The sequence below is a fragment of the Alosa pseudoharengus genome, unplaced genomic scaffold, assembly GCF_046254945.1.
Source record: "Alosa pseudoharengus isolate Yale_2024_CS ecotype anadromous, Long Island Sound unplaced genomic scaffold, YU_APseudo_1.1 YU_APseudo_1.1_scf_18, whole genome shotgun sequence".
NCBI classification, from domain to species: Eukaryota; Metazoa; Chordata; class Actinopteri; order Clupeiformes; family Clupeidae; genus Alosa; species Alosa pseudoharengus.
Window position 1 is genome coordinate 30,587,773 of NW_027468650.1, and position 18,572 is coordinate 30,606,344.

General features: G+C 42.7%; 2 protein-coding genes across 8 annotated transcripts in view; one reads left to right on the top strand and one right to left on the bottom strand.

Annotated features, from left to right (window-relative positions):
- Nucleotides 1-127: 127 nt before the first annotated feature.
- On the top strand, nt 128-10,081 carry mtfr1 (mitochondrial fission regulator 1). Its single transcript, XM_076290877.1, has 8 exons — nt 128-227; nt 2,123-2,209; nt 2,304-2,402; nt 5,412-5,524; nt 5,902-6,128; nt 6,499-6,748; nt 7,389-7,587; nt 8,427-10,081. The coding sequence occupies exons 2-8, from the start codon at nt 2,165-2,167 to the stop codon at nt 8,472-8,474; spliced, it is 981 nt and encodes a 326-aa protein (XP_076146992.1). The 5' UTR covers nt 128-227; nt 2,123-2,164; the 3' UTR covers nt 8,475-10,081.
- An 837-nt stretch (nt 10,082-10,918) lies between these two features.
- pde7a (phosphodiesterase 7A) overlaps nt 10,919-18,572 on the bottom strand; it is a 28,315-nt gene continuing 20,661 nt past the window's right edge. For all 7 annotated transcript variants that reach the window (XM_076290880.1, XM_076290883.1, XM_076290884.1 and 4 more), the window contains 10 exons: nt 16,968-17,125; nt 16,343-16,406; nt 15,940-16,035; nt 15,693-15,793; nt 15,302-15,433; nt 14,737-14,828; nt 14,437-14,581; nt 13,910-14,006; nt 13,654-13,734; nt 10,919-13,488 (listed from right to left, as the gene is read on the bottom strand). In XM_076290880.1, coding sequence (XP_076146995.1) covers nt 13,205-13,488; nt 13,654-13,734; nt 13,910-14,006; nt 14,437-14,581; nt 14,737-14,828; nt 15,302-15,433; nt 15,693-15,793; nt 15,940-16,035; nt 16,343-16,406; nt 16,968-17,125 — 1,250 coding nt within the window. In that variant the 3' untranslated portion in view covers nt 10,919-13,204. The remainder of the gene's footprint in view (nt 13,489-13,653; nt 13,735-13,909; nt 14,007-14,436; nt 14,582-14,736; nt 14,829-15,301; nt 15,434-15,692; nt 15,794-15,939; nt 16,036-16,342; nt 16,407-16,967; nt 17,126-18,572) is intronic.

Genomic DNA, 18,572 nt, shown 5'->3' on the forward strand with positions numbered 1-18,572 from the left:
TACTGATTTGCTTTGAAATACTTTACTTTCAGTCAGTATGAAGTACAGCCCACCGTCCGGTGGGTGGCAGTAATGCAGCGAGCCAGCACGAGAGTCAAGTTCCAAAATTCCAAGAAATCAGCGGTCGGCCGGTTAAACAGCAACAGTGGTAGCGGGCGGCGACTCCTCCTTGTGTAGTCTAGCTAAATGGCGACTTTAACGAAAGCTATTATAACTCCGAATGTCTGGTAAGTTTAGACGTTTTTAGTTGAGTCCTTGAACAGCAGTTTTATATGTATTGAACTGGCATGTTCATCTAATACTGTGACTGTCAACAGGTCAGGGAACGTTTACTAACGTTAGCTGCTCTGTTGCTACTTTCATAACTTGAACTAGCCTCCACGAGCGGTTAGGTTAGCTTCTTGTTAGCAGTTAGCGAGGTAAAGAAAGTTGGCTTGTGTTTCCATACACGTTGCTAAGTTAGTTGGCTAGCTAGCAAGACAAACTTCAGGCAATTCCTCCGAGTGAATTGTGAAGTGTCATTCATCAACTAAATATTTACAGTGAAATCCGCGAAATATTAATGTTATAATGTTATGTGACGTTATGACGTGAAGTGTGATGATTGTTTACAGTCAGCGGACTAAGTGAAGTTGATACTCGGATGCTAACGTTAACCATCGCTTACTGTTACAACGTTATCAAAGATACCAAAGATTTCTCCACTTCAGCCCTCTCTTGTTTTATGTTGTTTTTTTTTTTGTTTTTTTTAATCGTTAACTGTCGTCAGGTGTTCCAGATAAAGCTGTCCAGTAGGGCAAAGAAAAGTGGTTAGTATTTGATTGAATATATTAACTTAGTGGATTGGGTATCCTAAAATATTTACTGACCTTTTCCACGATTACATCGACGTCACTTACTCCGTTGTTGGACACTCATACAGTTGACAGTTAGAAGCTAATGTTACAGTTAATGTTGGGTTTGAAAGTGAAATTACAGAATGTGTCGCCTATGATAAGCAGTTTTACTGATACGTAACATCACATAATCTGGCATAATTTATGATGAAAACAGGAGTGACCAGCAAAACACAATATTTTTTTTTTTTAATGAAATTCAAATAAAAAGATAAGGCATTGCAGTAGTGCAGTCATTAGACAAAACAAAGCAATACATATAATAAGTTGATTCCGTTCCAAAGTTTACATATCTTTAGTTTTTAATACTGTTTATTGTCCCTTTTTAAACCATGTCTCCTTGCAGTCTTTTGTGATAGTTGTGGATGAGTCCTTTTTCCAGATATAGAGATGTCCATTTTTCTTGACAAAATGCCTTCCTGTGTTGTTTTGCATGAACTGCACGTTTGAGATCTCCCCAAAGTGTCACTCCAGAACCTTCAGATTTCTGCTGTCATGTTGGAAACTGCAAGTGTGTCCCATGCACAGCTTTCTGGCCGATGAGTCCAAATTGTCCTCCAATATTTTCTGATGACATGCTGCATTCACCTTGCCATCATTTTTACTGAATTCTCCTGTGCCCCCCCCCCCAAAAAAAAAAAAACATCAGAGATCCACCTCCAAGCTTCACAGATGGGATGGTGCACTTTTCGTCATAAGCCTGGTTGACTTCTGTCTAAACATGGTGTTAGTTGTGACCATAAAGTTCAATTTTGCTCTCATCTTTCCAAATGACTTTCCAGAAGTTCTGAGGCTTGTCTAGGTGCTGTTTTACATATTATATGTGCTGTTTGGAATATTGTAAGTGTGCTGTTTTGTGGCATTGGCGCAGTAATGGCTTTCTTTTTTTGCAACCTAACCATGCAGCCCATTTTTGTTCGTGCCCCCTTATTGTGGGTATTGAAACAGTCGCACCACTTTCTTGCAGTGAAGCCTGTATTTCAGCTGAAGTAGCTTAAGGGTTTTCTTGACCAGTTTTCCTGGCAGTTCAAGCTGAATTTTTTATTGGCTTGGCTTGACTATCTATCAACCAATATACTCCACTTCAACCAAATTCTTTACCTCTTTATCAGACTATCAGAATTGTACCGACTGTGGACTTGGAACCTTCATTGCTAGCTTTATTGTCTTTAGATTATTAAGTGAGCTTAGGCCTATAATTAATTAATTCTTCTGTCTCTTTTTAGGAGATGAAGCCATGTGAAAGACTGTGACGGCTTGTGCAAACCATGGATAAGATGAATAAAAGCCTAACGAAGATTGAGATGGATCTGGTATGTGACAGATTGTGTTGTATTTCTAACAACATCTTGCATTTCTCTTTTGACTGGTCCTGTAAATGACTCAACATTTTTCCTGCATCTGAAGGCTTTCGGATCAGCGAAGCTTTTTGGATCATCCAGGAGTATAGTCAGGAGGATTGGGTCCACTCTCCCTCTTGGTCCATGCCCTAGAGTCCACTTTCAGGTATGGAAAATATGTTTGTTTGTTTTTTTCTGTTTGTTGTGATTTTGAGTAACAGAAGTGTGCTGTACAGTCATGGCTTTGGCTTTCAGGAAATACACAAATAATTGGCAGCACAAGAATGCACAACATAACAAATGTGGTGCTCATATCATCTCTATCCCTACCATTGGCCCATTCACAATGTTGTTAAACATGCAGTGTTTTTGTCTTTCCACCCCCTACGCCCTATGATTATGGCAAGCACAGATCTTCAAAAACATGCATGTCTTCACATGCATGGCTGTCATTCTTGTGCCAGGTGATAAGGATTTGCGTAGATTCATGTATTGTTTTGTATAGCTTCTCAATACGGTTTCTTTATTTTGTCTTATTTTAACATTGATTTGGATGTTTAAAAGTAGATTGTATTGCTGGTTTACATGCCTGTTGCAGTGTACTTTTATAGAACCAGTTTGCTTCTTCCTTGCCTGCATTATGCTGTTATGGGACACTTCCTGGCTTTGTTCCTCTTTGTCCATCTGTTTATTAATGCTCAGCATTCACACTTATTCAGTCAGGCCCACATAAGGACACCATGCATGGTTTCTTCTCCATGTTGATACCTAAGCATCTGCCCAGACCACAAGCATCAAATTACATTAACCAGAAACTTTCACATAGTGATGTTTTTACCGATGTAACATGCAACTGAATTGATGTGTCTAGACAATGTTCTTGCTGTTGTAAATGATCACTGTTTCTGTCAAGGGTATCACTCTGTCTTGTCTCTCTTTGTCTCCTCTCCTTTCTTCCCAGCTGTCCTATGTGAGGAATGCAGCTTGTCTGCTTTAGGTCAGTTACCTGGTTACCTGTTGGAAAATATTAGCTTGTGCTGACAGAGGGCAGGTCCCCCCAAAAGCCTTCAGATGCTTGTCCATAGGACAGTGTTCTGAAGATAAGAGCATGTTGGGCTCTGTACCTAGCACAGAAATGCCACTTCTCTTTCCTCTCTTTGTTTCCTGCTTCAGCACTTTCCATAAATGCTTTCAGAGTGGACTGACAGTGTAAATATTCTACATGTTTGCACTTTCGACAGTGTTTAAAATAATCTGTGTGCTTACCAATCCTGGTTAAGGGAATGTTTGACCAAGAGTAGCTGCTCATTGTCCTTAATGACAGTCATTTACAATAATGTATGTGTTTAGGGCTGGGCGATATAAGCGGTATGCGATAAAAATTTGGCCAACGATAGAGATTTTTGTTATACCGGCATATTGCGATAGGTCATTATGTCATCAAATTGCAACACGCTTGGCCTGCCGGGACCGGCAGCAACCACGAGGAGGCCACAGGTGTGGAAAAATGGCTGCGAGCGGTGAAGGTATTGTAACGATTTGATAGCGACACAGACAGTTGTCCAATCAAAAGGTTTATTAGCTGAGAACGAGAGCAGGGACACAGACCCAGAACACAATACACACGGAGCAGGTCAAGTAGGCTACACACACACGCTACACATACAGGGGTGGACGCAGCCCACAAAAAGGATCACACACGAGAGAGAACTAAAAGGGAAACATGTCACGATAAAGACGCTAACTTTAGACTTATAACTTAGGAGAAATACAGACATAAACCCCCAAACAGGGTAGGAATTTCACGGCGGCCACGTCGTTGCCTCTTGCGTTGGCCGTGAGGCCCATTTGAAAATCGGAGGTTTACAGGCCACGGTGGCCTTGGTGCCCCCTTCTTTCAATATTCTGCTTTGCATCCTACTAATAGCAATTTTTATTTAGCCTGTGTGGCCTGTCAAAATAATCTAAGCATTCACAGCACAAATTAATTGAGTATTTTACGCAGTGGAGAAAGTGACAGCGCAAGAAAGAAAGTGCGTCCAAATTCCATTCATCTCAGTTGAACTACTCGCGAAGTAGCCTATTCATCACACAGACAAGCATCACACGAAAGAGCTTTTTCTCAGCTTTTAAACGATGTTACCCGATAGTGGAACGGTTCGCGAGAAAAGTAAATAATATAATGCAATTTAATCATACATTCTACTGAAGGTTTTGCGTCCCATGATCTCCCAACCCATTCATCTCGGTGGAATACTTCACGAACATTTCTTTTAACACACGACAAAACCTCATATCAAAATAAACAGCAGACCATACCGAACACAAAGATGTAAAGCAGTCACCTGTACAGTTAGCCGTTCCAGAGTAATCCAGTTTTGAATTTGCAGTAAATTTCGACATGCATGGATGTCTCCAAATTTGGGCTTTAAGTTTTACAATGTGTTTAAATTGTTCCACATGATTTCATAACGGGCCAAATACAAAATAAATGTTACAAATATCGCCTAGATATTGGTAAATCAGAGGACAGCTGACTGAGTTTGTGAAAGTAGCCTTATCCTAATGATCACAAAATGCTAAGCATGCATCTAGGCTATTTGAGTTTCTTAAAGCTGAGCTGTGGTTAAATTGTTCAATACATGATTTTATTACAGGCCAAATATAAAATAAATGTTATATATAGCCTAGATATCTGTAAATATTAGATGATCAGATGATTTACAGTTCTATGTAATATGTCATGTTTCATGTTTTTGTAATGTTTCATACAGTGATGCCGGTCTACTGCAGTGAATAGGCTAAATAAAACTTTGATCATTTTTATAGCCAATACATTTTTAAATAAGTAACAATCTTGACTATTTTATGCAAGAACCTGCTAGACCTATATTGAAATTCACACACCAAATTATACCGCAATATATACCGTTTACCGTCTGTGTCCCAAATTATACCGCAATATGAATTTTAGGCCATATCGCCCACCCCTATATGTGTTAACACCTTTGTGAAGTCAGTAATCAAATTGTGTGTGTGTGTGTGTGTGCGTGCGTATGTGTGTGTGGTGATAATGTTTGCTCAGAACAGTCTTCCTTGTCATGTGGCCTGGAGTGTCACATGGAGAGTATGTTTGTTGTCCGCACATGTCTCACGCCTTCGTCTCCTCCTGTAGCTTCACCCGTTCACTGCCCTCAACCCCCCCGGCACCCCTAATGGGCTTGTGGCCTCCCTGGCCGATGTAGCCTGGATCGACAACGACGAAAAGGACCTTAGTGACAGTCCCAGGTAGGGTGAACTCCATTCCCACAAATATAAGCAAGGAATCCTTGAAATTGTTCCAAAGATATTTTTTGTTGTTCTTTGTGTATGATGGACTATATCATAAACAGATAGAAACATGTTGATAGTCAAGCCAGCAAGCATCAAGGCAAGCCTGATGCTAAATGATTGTTTTAGTTGTAATGAGCCATCACATGGCTCTGAGTAAATACTGAAGGGCAGATAACTTAGTCAAGCCATTAGGACGACCTTACAGCATCCAGGAAGCAACCAATTCATCACAAACTTTAATCTGTTGATTTTACATTTAACATTGTATTGATTGCTTGAGAGATTGATCGATTTCCCCTGCATTGATTGGTTGGTTGGTTGGTCTGTTGCAGGTCAGAGGCTCCGTCGGGCCTGGTGTTCCGTACGCAACAGCCTCAGACGCTCCGCCGTCAGCGTTCACTACCCAGCCTACACGAGGCAGAGCCCGCACCGCAGGGTCCGACGGTGGTCAACGATGAGGCCATCCAGAAGATCAGCGCCCTGGAGACAGAGCTGGCCCGCCTCAGAGCTCAGATTGCACAGATTGTCCTGGCGCAGGAACGCAGCGCAAACACAGCTGGTGAGAGGAATGCGTGTGCGTGTGTGTGTGCATGTGTGTGTGTGTGTGTGTGTTCGACCTCAGAGCAGGCCCGGAAAGGTCACACACTCTTTAAAGGTCCCAGAAGTGATTTGGCGAAGGACTTTACAAACTTTAGAAACAGACAGAAGATTGTACAACCCATTTAATTAGCTATATAAATGATACTTGCACACATGCACATACATACAGCTTATGCATGGTTATATTGGAACGCTGAATTCTTTTCTTGTAGGGTGTTAACATGCATGCACATGTGCTTCCATCCATGTTTAGTCAGAGAGGATTGAGGTGGTTAGTATTCTAGAATCTTTGGTTTAATATTCTGCCCCTATTTTCCTGATGCCCACAGCTCCACCTCCACCTGGTCCCAACATGCCTCCGCCACCTCCTCCTCCTCCTCCTCCTCCCCCACCTCCACCGCCACCCCCGCCCGGTCCCGGCCTGCAGAGGACTTACTCGGCCATCGAGCTCATCAGAGAGCGCCGCGGCAAGAAGGGCGACGGCCTACAGCAGACTGTTTTGGACTCGGGGCCCAAGCAGCCCAGCATGCTAGACGTGCTCAAGGACATGGGCAAGGTCAAGCTGCGCTCCGTCAAGAGGTGAGACGTGTGTGTGTGTGTGTGTGTGTGTGTGTGCGCGTGCGCGCAAACTGAGAAGGCAAGTTGCCAACATGGTTTCACCTCTGGCTTGTGGCCTAGACGTACTTAAAGCTGTCTTCTAAGTGGCATAATAGCATTATCCAACATGCCCACGTCAAACTAATCTTGTCTGATTTGGACTTTAAAGTGCTTGGAACTGTCTACAGGAAGTACGGATGGACTGCTATTAAGAAACATTCAAGTGCCCGATAATCTGACTGATCTAGACTAGGCTATGTACTAATGTGATTGGATGTTGACTTGGGTCATGGTGGATCATTTGTTGTTGCTACAACAAAGAATTGTGGGATGATATTATCTCCTATCCTTTTGGAATTAGAGGTGACAAAAGGAAGCAATTGAAGCACCTCTCCATCAGCATTTATAGAATTTGACCAGCTTGTAGTTGCCACGTCAATACATCTGGGACTAAGTGGTTAAGAACCTTCTTAAGCAAAAAACAGGACTGTTCGACCTTAACTTTCTAATATGCCATAAAAATGCAGCTATCTGCTTAAAACCACAACTGATAACTTATCCATTAGCTTTTGTACTGTATACTCAGTCATCATAAATGTTTCTTCACTGTGTGTGTGTCCAGTCGGCCAGAGGAAGGCCACACCAAGCCAAAGCCCACCGACCCGACAGATGCTGCTGGCCTCATAGCCGAGGCCCTGAAGCGCAAGTTTGCCCACCGGTACCGCGAGGAGAGCGAGAACCAGGACGACTTCCACCTGCCTCTCCCTGACCCCAAGCCCAAGCCCCAGCCCCAGCCCCAGCCCCACTCTGGCATGCCTCTGGTGAGGGACACAACCACCTTAATCACAACTGCTTGATCAATTGTTGTCTCAATATTTACACTAAAGTAATATGTTTAAATGGTGCTTTCTTTTAGGGACAAAAAATGTTATTCATCATGACCTCATGAAATAGTCTTTTTTTTTTTTGCAGTCACAGATACTTTTTTAAAAGTTGCATGTTAAATGTAGAGTCTAAGCTAATGCATTAAACACCAACATTAGAAATGATGTCACATCCCTGTGACTCTATGCGACTCTATGCTATATTTACATCAAGCGGAGTAGTGATTTGCTGCTTAGTATTGTCATGTGATCAAATCCTAGAGAAGCTTAAATCCCACTGGAATGCAGGCCTTCCCACTGACAGCTATGTTTTTCTTCTGCTAGCTGAGTCTGTAGGCCCAAAGAAATTGTGTCCTCAAACATGTCTTTCACACCTTTAATCTGAGTAATTAACCATTCAGGATGCCTCAAGATTACTTGCTAGAATGACTTCATAGTATAAGTTGTCCACCAGACAAAACTGAAAGCCAATGATTTTATAGTTGCCAAGAGTGGCTGGATTGTGACCCCCCACACAATCAAATCAGTGTATTAAATCCAAGGTCCTACTCATTTCGAAAGTGAAGGTGTGTTAAACATAATCATCTGTACTGCTGACCCCATCCATTTCTACTGCATTTTAGTTATTCAGCCACAGAAGTGAAAGTGACTTAGTGGAAATTTAATTTTCTCACATGTGCATCCACCCATGGGTACGAGTTGGTTGGTGTGTCTCACTTTTGCTGTGTGTGTGTGTGTGTGTGTGTGTGTGCGCGCGCGCTTGTGTTTGTTTACAGTTTGGGCAGCACATGCTGAAGACGACAGGGAAAAGGAGGGTGTTGTGATGGCGGAGACATCGCTGGTGTAGACTGCTGCCTAGGACACTGCTGGTGCCCCTCCCTGTCTTTATGAGACGTGTGGAGAGTCACAAGCACACCTTAGGAAAATGGGTTTTCCCTTCTAGAGAGGCTCATGGGGGAGCCTGCGGTCTGGCTGCAGTGTTGCATCACACTAACCATGTCAGTTATTCTCGGCACTTTCAAAAGAGTATGTCTGTGCGTTGCGAATGGACTTTATATATGTTTTATGTTGGGTGTGTTTTTTTTTTTTTTTTTTTTTTTAAATGCTTAAAGACACGGTATTTCTGCACAGACTCATTTCATTGGAGTCAAGTTGTTGGTTCTGGTGAACTATAACAGAATGTTTATTTGGATTTGTTTGTCTTTCTTCCTGGATGTTTTCAGTTGGAAACATGATGCAGCCATGACTGATCACTGGCACTACAATACAATAGCCAACCCAATCAATACACACCTCCAGAACTTTGTTCCGGGTTAGAAAAGGAAAGGTTAGGTTAGGGTCAGGAACGAGCGATAGCTGGGGGTAGCAAAGCTCGAGCCAAATTCTTACTAAAAAAAACCCAAAAACACACGGCCTGGCGTGCCTTAACCTGTTGTCTCAAAATGTATACAAAAGCTATTTCTTAAAACAACTGTTTTATTTGTGGTAAAATGCTACATTCCTTGTTTCTGACTTTATGGCATAGTTTTAGTTATTTTTAACAATTCTTATGTTTAATTTATGATGCTGGGAAACTTATTTATATGTAAAGTTTAAGTTCTTTAACATCAACACTAGAAATGGCTAATGTCTGTTGAATTATGTATGCTTCATATGCATGTAAGATAACGAATGTGGAACATTTTCAGGAATATTTCAAACTTGATTTCATGTAAAGTACCTCAGCAAGTGTCCAAGTTGACCCCCACATTTGTCTTAAAAACAGCACACAAAATACACGTTTTTTTTCATTTTCCATTTCAGTTGACGAATATTCTTGTACTTAGGAAGAAACACTGTGTGTCAAACATCAATTGAAATATCTTCTTTGTCCATTCCAACTCTTCAAGAACACTAATGCTTCGTGGTTGAAGCAGAATGACTTCTTAAACCCATGCCAGGTCTTCCCTTTTTATTCAAGTGCTTTATTCTTTCATTGCCCTGGAACATAGTATTAATGCTGTTGTACTATACTCTGTGTGGCGTGTAGGTAGGTGTGCCTGTTTTGCCTCTTGCTGAACCCAGAGCTTACTTGAGGCTGTCAGAAACTTGATGTCTAAACCCAGCATTGACTGTTGGCCGTTGAACTTGAGAACTACCTAAAGGGCCCTGTGTTCTGTTGTTTTATGGAGTGTTATAGCGTTTGTGCTGTGTCTGTATTTAAAGCAGTCACCAAACACTATATAGGTCTTGATGGACCAGCTTTACCTACAGGATTGAAGGGAATATCAAAGCATTGTCAGGTTTTTAGAGCATTGGCTTCTTTTAAAAGAGAAAACTACCAAAAAACTATCTTTTGAACACTACATGGATTGTTTGATTACAATTATGCTGTTGAAATACTGGAAAAATCAACTGTACAAATAAAAGTTTAAAGAATGTTACAACCTGACACCTGTCTTACTTGTGGTTTCTCACACTTGGTGTGGCCAGGATTGGCTCAGCACTAGCGCACACCTTTCCTTGTCTGGTTTAATACTGAACTGAACATATTGAAGTTATTTAAACAGGACTTGGACAAACCAAGATCAACTTGAGCTCCAGGCAGACATTTTTGCCTTTCTGATGCTCTGCGGGTCCTTTATCTGGGATAGCCATGCCGGTTTCCTTGTTGGACACTAGAGGGCAGCATTGCGTAAGAATAGAAAAACCATCATGAAAAAACCCTGAACACCTAGTTTACCCTGTAATGGTTTGATAAAACCCTGAACACCTAGTTTACCCTGTAATGGTTTGATAAAACCCTGAACACCTAGTTTACCCTGTAATGGTTCATACCCATGTCATGATTTTTTTGGGGCTCTTTTCCTTCACAATGGTAAAACAAAATGTATTGTCTTTTGTCTTGTGCGTACATCATTACAAGACAGAAGAAACGTATTGGTAAAATCTCTGACATGGGTAATGGGTATCTATTAATCCATTATCTATTCATCATTTGGGGCAGCCCCAAAATCTGGCCTGTCATCTGTCACAGGCCTGCTCTTTGTTAGATTTAGGCCAAATTACCTCCAAAGTTCACTCCTTCAATGGTGTTCTCTGATAGCCTGGATGCCAGCCGATAAGGCAATTGTGTAAAAGGATGGTTCAGAAGTTCTTCCTACAAGATTCACCCCCTCTATCATGTAGCCCAATGGAGCAGTATCAGACTCAAATTCTGACTAGAATTGAATATGATGACATCAGGTTAGTTCTGTGACGCAAAGTTTGTAAATGAAAGCCTTTTTTTTTTAAATATCAACATGTTTTATTAATCAAAATTGAACTGCAACAAGCAATGTATCAAAAAGTCTATACGGCAAAGCCTTTACAAAATGGCTTGACACTGAAGTCTTCTCCCCAAAATGGCTGTTACAACAAATTGTAAACAGTTTTTTTTTTTCTCTCAACAGTCTTACAGCACTTGACAACAAAAATAACAAAATCAGCTAAAATAAGAAAAGCACCTGTTTATCATCCAAAATGTCAAGAAAGACAAAAAACACAACTGTGCGATATGTACAGAATAATAATAAAAAATACCTAGAAACAAAGATGGAATGTTTCATGTCTCAAAAACAAAAAAAAACAAAAAAAATCTTATTTTCCTCCAAAGAAAGATTTTTTTTTTTTTTTACTATTTTCCTCACAACAAAGGCATAGGGACTGACAGTGCATTAAAAGAGCACAACACATGATGCACTTCAAGAATAGGAGCTGGTTTGGTCACTTAGCTTTTGTGCATAGTTTTAAGGCATCCAATGCAGTTTCTAGGGTTGCAGTGTGGTATTGTGTCGAGACATTCTGAAAGGGACGACTGCTCCTTCCCTCATCCACGGTGTGGTTCTCCTTGCGTATAAAAAAAGACTCTAGGTTGGGCTCAGTGAGTCGAGCGGGTGGAACAGTGAGGGGTTAGGTTGGTAGGGAAGGAGCTAGCTAGAAGGGATGGGGGTCGTAGGGGGTGGTGGGTTGGGGCACATGAAGAGCTACCTACGAAAGGCACCATGAAGCCACCCCCGCTCTCTACAAACACCGACAACTTGGCGAAACCCTGAGAGAGATCCGTCGTAGGATCCAAGTCAGCTAGGCGTCCCATGCAAACGGGCCGGGCTGCGCAGATCAGGGTCTGAGAAGGCGGCGGTGATCGGGTGGGGGGTGGCGGGTTGGTTGGCTGTCTGTCGGCCACTCTGCCAGCGCCACTTAAAGCAGCGACTTCTCTTCCGATCAGAACGTTGTCCCATAAAGCAACAGGATGGTGGGGACTTGGGGACTTGGGGACAGGGGAGCAGGAGAGGAGAGGAGGTGAGGTGAGGAGGAACGAGTGTCCGTCTCCTTTTTACCCTTTACAGAGCAGAAGCTGCTAAAGTCCTAAAGAAACAAAAAAAATCACACCATGTTGGAGTGTAAGAGGAGAGTGAGAAAGAGATAGAAAGAAAGAAAGAAGAAAAGAAAACGAAATCCAACGGAGCACAGATGGCTTGGCTATGGCATCTGGTGCATCTGACTGCCGGAGTGGCAATCCAGTGGAGTTTTTTTTTTTGTCTTTTCCTGTTTGTTTTTGTTCAGCAGTAGGACAATGGTTCAAATGTAAATTTGAGTGGTTCTTCACATCTGTGCATAAAAATAAAAAAATACAAAACACACAAAAAAAAACAATAATAACAATCACAGAAAACTGACAGAAGTCATTTCATATCAAGACAAGACATTTTGTAAACAGTCTTCATAGAGGCAGCAAAACGACTGGGCTTTTCACATTTTGTTGTTTTGTTTTTGTTTTTTTACATAAGGAGGAAGATTTCATTGCAAATGCATTGATACACACACACGCTTGTGCATACACACACAGTCTCTCTGTGCAGTTTCAGAAAACCTCTTACAAATACTCCAGGTGTTTCAAATCACTTGTCAGAGCAACTCAAATGGCACTTTGAAACCCAGCAAAGGGGAATCCTTCCTATACTGTACTCTCTTGAAGTGTCTCATCAAAAACGCATAGGGTTCAATTCATTACACCCCAGCAACAGAGCAAACAGGATAAATAAATAAAAGGAGCAAATTCTTCTTTTTTTCTTAAAAAAAAAAGATAAACAAAACTTACAGCAGTTGCCAGATGAGGTATCTATGTATTGCTCTATGTCTAGACAAATAAAATAAAAATTTAAAATTAAATAAATTAAATTAATAAAATGATTAATCAGTGGTTGATGGGAGGCAAGCAACTAAAAATGTGACTTCAAGGTGTTTGACTGGGGTGTGAGTGTACATAGTGGGCTTTTCTCTTTCACACACACACACACACACACCCAAACATACTCATGCATGCAAACATACACACGCGCACACACACACACACACACACACACACACACACACACACACACACACACTTTCAGCATCACCACAGCATGCACGTAACACACCAGAATTCCCTCTTTCTCCATTCAATTCCACACATGCACACACACATACACACCACAGCACACACTGTGCAGCCTTTCCCCAGGGACTGGTTGAGGGTTTGGGGGTTGGGTGGTCAAAACTCCTGGCTTCCCTGAGCTAAGGTTCTGGTGGTGGGTTCTTCTGCGGCGGTAGCTGTGGCCGGGCCCGATCCTGAACACGGGCCTGGGCCTTGGCCTGACACTGGCTCTGGTGGTGGGTCTGGGTCCGGTTCTGATTCGTCTAGGCTCCCCTCAGCCCTCAGCCCACTCCAGCTAGCCTTGTTCAGACCTAAGTGACCCAGCATGGTCTGGGACAGGCGTGTGTCTGAGAACCGGGCCCACTCGGAAAAAAGAGGCTCCACTACATATGTCATGAAGCCTGAAAAACACACACACGCACAAAGACACACACGGATACATTATACACACTGACATACTTTTGTCAATGAAGAACATTTGCAACAAAAAAAAACACAAACTTAATGCACAGAGATACAAGGTACCTCCATGTCTAAACGGAGAGGAGTAAAATCGATGTACTCACCAATCTGAATGTCCCCTACTGTGTTGGTCTGGCTGTCACACAGTTGGCTGACTTCAAGCTTGTGCTTCTTCTCAATGTCACCTGTTCAGAATGGAAAGGAAATGCTACAGTGATTCTGAACGACGCTTGCTCCACTGATAACGAATTGAAACGCAAACTGAATTCACCAAGAGTGATTTGTGTCGAGTGCATGTACAGGAAACTACAGAAACGACAGAAATCTAAAATCAGTACGAGCATGTGCATGCCAGTGCACCTTGCTGAAAGAACTCTGAGGTCACTTTCTCACTCCACTGTTTGCTCAACTCCCAGGGCCGACAGGGGTTACAGATATCAGCACATTTCAGGGCCATCTGTGAGCATGTGAGAGCACACACACACACACACACACACACACACACACACACACACACACACACACACACACACACACACACACACACACACACAGATGCGAACACATACAAAAGAGATAGGAGGCAAACAGTTACATAGTATCAGTTACATACGGTCCACCGAGAAGGGGCATGAGAGAGAAACAGTTTGGCCAAACCCCAAATCACCAGTCATGGTTCAATATTACCAGAGCAACCAGACTAATATTACCAGTGAATAGATAATACATACCGATAGACTGCCTAAACATACAAAAAAACTATTTATTGTCTCATGAAATATTTATGGGCTTCAAGTTGGAGCCCCCCAACTAAGTACTACTGAAATGTATTTCCCTTTGGTCTTGTGTGTTGGTGGTGTGACATTCCCTCATTTCTCATCATTCACCTGGAGGATGAAGTGACGATGGGAGGCGTTGCCCAAGCACAGGTCATCCTGGTCCAGGTGCAGCCTGAACTTGGACAGGTACTCGTTCTGTCTGCTGATGTCTGTGGCCAGGATCAAGGAGCCCAACTGTCTTTCCATGTTTAACCTGAGACACACACACAGTCATTTGGTTAGGCTCAATTCAGCATGGTGCTTACAAAAAAGAAGGTAATTTAATAACTACATGTATAGACTATAACTAATCTTATTATTTGTAATTTGCCTGAGTATGAGGTGTTAGTGTGTGTGTATATAACTGACCCATCCTCTGCAGGTAAGTGGGAGAAAAGTCCTGTCTCTCGCAGGAGTCCCACAACTGATCTCCAGTGATGATTCTCCAGAACTGAGGTATTCTTTTAGAGAGAAAAACACAAAACCAAAACAAACATGTCTTTGAACATCATGGTAGGAGGGAACAGAACGTTCATTGGGGTTTCTGGAGGGTTTCCCATCTTCATAACAAACAGCAGACTGTATTACATCATAAAGTGTCTGATGCCTAACTAAGTCATGAGATTTAGCTCCATGGGCGTGCCACAGGACACTGAGGACTCACTTTCTGAAGCTTCACCTTAGCCTTTGCTTTAGCATGTGCAAAGCTTCTAGGCAATGACTGGTAGTTCATTGCCATCTCTCCTTTACAAAGCTAACCAGTGTGAGTCATTTGCTTCCCCTTGCATGTATTCATTTATCAAATGCGTTCTAACCAAAGCACTTCAAAGCTAATCATATGCAGCATTGCGGCTGTACAGGTATGCATTTTGGCATCATTAAAAGTCCTCTCTTGGCATCGCCCCTATGAGCTTACTGATCTTAGCACCCTTACCCTGTACAAAGCTGCTAGGTAATGGTTGGTTTTGATGAGGAAGGGCTGGTTGACCCCGGGGTGGTCAAGGTCATGCGAGGCAGCAGCCAGCAAGCCCAGGAGGATGTCGCAGGATGTCAGCGACTTGGAGAGCTGCACGAGGGGAAATGGACCGCGTGTTAGAAAGTCAACTGAAAACTGATGCTATCAAATCAACAGAATCTGGATGCACTTCTGTGTGACTACACTGTTGCTGAAACTGTCCGATCTGATGACCTGACACAAACTTTGATAGTAAAACATACGGTATATCAGTGTGAAAAAAAGGAGAACAGAAGAGAAGAAGAGAGGAGAACAGAGAAGAAGAGAGGAGGTAGAGGATGAGGAAGAGACGAGCCGTTTTGGACTTCACCTTGGGCTCTCGCAGGTAACAGTACATGGCCTGGGTCACATCCGCAGCATGAACTGCGTTGTGATAAGGATTCTGGCTGTGGTAGTCTTCTTGGACCATGACTGAAATATAGGACACAAACCAGATATGTACTATTTTACATAGTCAAGACTCTTCATTTGTAAGGAGTAAGTCTACCACATTTTATTTTACTTAACATATCTATTATAGAGAAAATAAAAGGGGACAAAAAGAGGTACAAACTTACCTAAAAATCGACGAAGTTTCACCATATCTAACTGGAAGAGCTCAATTAATCCATACTGATTTAACAGGTGGAACGTCAGGGTGACAAGGCTGTTTCCTAGAAAGAGAGGGAACAATGGGGGACGTGAGTAGACCCTTCAGAATACCATCCCAACCAATCAGCTTCAAGCACACCACAGCAGAGAATAGGTATGTCCTGCAGGGGGCACTGTTGACCACCAGAGCGCTGGCGCTCCACGACTCGTGAGAGGGGAAGAGTGTGGAGGCTATTGGGAATAGAAATTGATTCAGCGGAGCATGCTGGAGGGACCATCCAGCCAGCTCTCCAGAGACACTCACACACACACACACACACACACACACACACACACACACACACACATTTGGAGTGAAATAATATGTACCATTTGTTAATCTGTCGAAGAGGAAAATGTCAAAATTCCAGCTCCCAACCTTTTCCAGCATACACTGCAAAACAAAAGAGGGAATATACTAGATAAGGTGATGGCAAAACAAATGTTACTGGAAACAAAAAAAACAACAGATCTGAAAGATGGTAAAACAATAATGCAAGAAAAAAGACTAACCATAAAGCATTAAGAGGATCTTATTTATGATCCCTGAAAGGAGAAACTAATAATACTGAAAGAGCTCTATTTTACGGTTAAGGACACAACAAATTTACAAGCTCACCTATATAAACTGTCAGATTGACTTCTTCTTTAACTCAATAGAGAACCAATGTGAGAGATGTCAGCAACATAAAAGTTTCAAAGCACAAATAATTCTGTTTACAATACTAACCACCGTTGCTAAGGAAGAAGTGACATCACATCAGTTCTCTGTTCTTACTTCCTACCACAGATTATCAGTAGATTCGGGAAACTAGTTGTACAACATCTAATTCCTGTTTGAGTTTGCTTCAGCCTACTCTTTGCCGTACAGTGGGTCCTGCTGCCTGCTGCTATTGAGTAGTGAAGTGTGTGGTGGTGTTGAGGGTGGGGGTGGTAGGTGGAGGTGGAGGCAGACCTTGGCCTGGCCCAGGTAATCTTCGTCCAGGATGTGCAGAGGGTTGTGTGAACAGGTGGTGGCGCTGTGGACCAGGCGTGAGGTGTGAAGGTGACGCTGGAAGCTGAAGAGCCTGTGGACCCGCCGGCCGGACACTGGCCCCACAGTCTCGCCCCGGGCTGTGGAAACACAACGAGATAACTCAGAACCGGACGGGACCTAAAAGCACACACACACATCTAGAACCAGAACCAGACACTGCAACCAGAAGCAGCACTATGATGCTGAAGAACTAACACCACAAAGACACAGACCAATACGAGAGACAGCCACAAGTACCGACGACCTTAAAGACAACTTGTGAACATGGGAACACTGCACAAAGCTAAGCACTGTTCCAAAGTGGATGGCTCAAAATCTAGCGGCCACTTTCTAGATCTAGATGGCTCAAGATCACAAAGAACCAAGAGAGCAAAGTTCCATGACAGAGACCATTGAAAGAACTCATTAGGGTTCTAAGTATGTATTTCATCTCTCCAAGTAGCAAGTGAATGCATTTCACCTGTGTGTGAGAATTAAAGGTTGGGTTGTTTCTTATCTAGTGTTCGGTTGTGGACATAACTAAATGAGCACTGCGGAAATTCTAACCTTTGTGCCTGTGCATTTCAGACATCAGGCCAAGAACACTGGGCTATCAGTGTGGAAAGAGACCAGTTATACCACTCACTTCCATAGGGGTAGATGGAGGTAGAGAGGGAGGAAGGAAGGGAGGGAGGGAGGGAAGAAAAAAGAAATAGAAAGAAGGGAAGCATGAAAGAAACAGAAAACACAGCATACAGCATCAAACAAATAGATTGACTAACAATGTAAGTGACCAAAATCTGCATATGTGGTTTGTGTGTTGTGTGTTGAGTGTTGTGCGTTGTGTGTACGCACACATGGATCTCCCGCATGTGTATGTGTGTGTGTATGTGTGAGTGTAGTGGCATGCCAGAGGGCACGGGGACATACTGCTGACACAGCGTGCCGCTCTAAAGCCGGCTGCCAGGGCACAAAAGTCAGCGGCCCGCTCGCCGCTCCCCCTGTGGCTTCATTGGGCACGCCTGAGTGCACACGGCAGGCTGCAGAGCCCCTCGGCCTGGCTACACAGCCACCACGCCACGCCACGCCACGGCCTCCCAGGCCTAGTGAGAGAGACAATGACCCCCACTCTCTCTCTCACACACACACACACACAGGGTTTCACACAGAACATCCAGTGATCTAAGGAGCGCGTTTGGATTCAGATCTTTGTGTGTTTGATTTAAAAGGAATGAAGAGGGAAAAGTGTGTGTATAAAAGTGTGTGGTAGTTTTGGGTCGTTTAAGAGGGGTCTTTAAGACATTCCTGTTCAACATGCACTTGGGTTCTTTAAGAGCTTCTTATGCGTTATGGTTTGTATAATATTGTTTTATTTCCATTAGGCTGTTGATTAATTTGACATTATTGTTTATTATTGATATTCTCCTTAATGTAGTCTTACCATGTCATTGTTTTTATATTATTGATTGAGACATTATTGTTTATTATTGCTTTTTCCCTCATTTTCATTGCTTATTTTATTAGGCTGTTGATTGAATTGACATT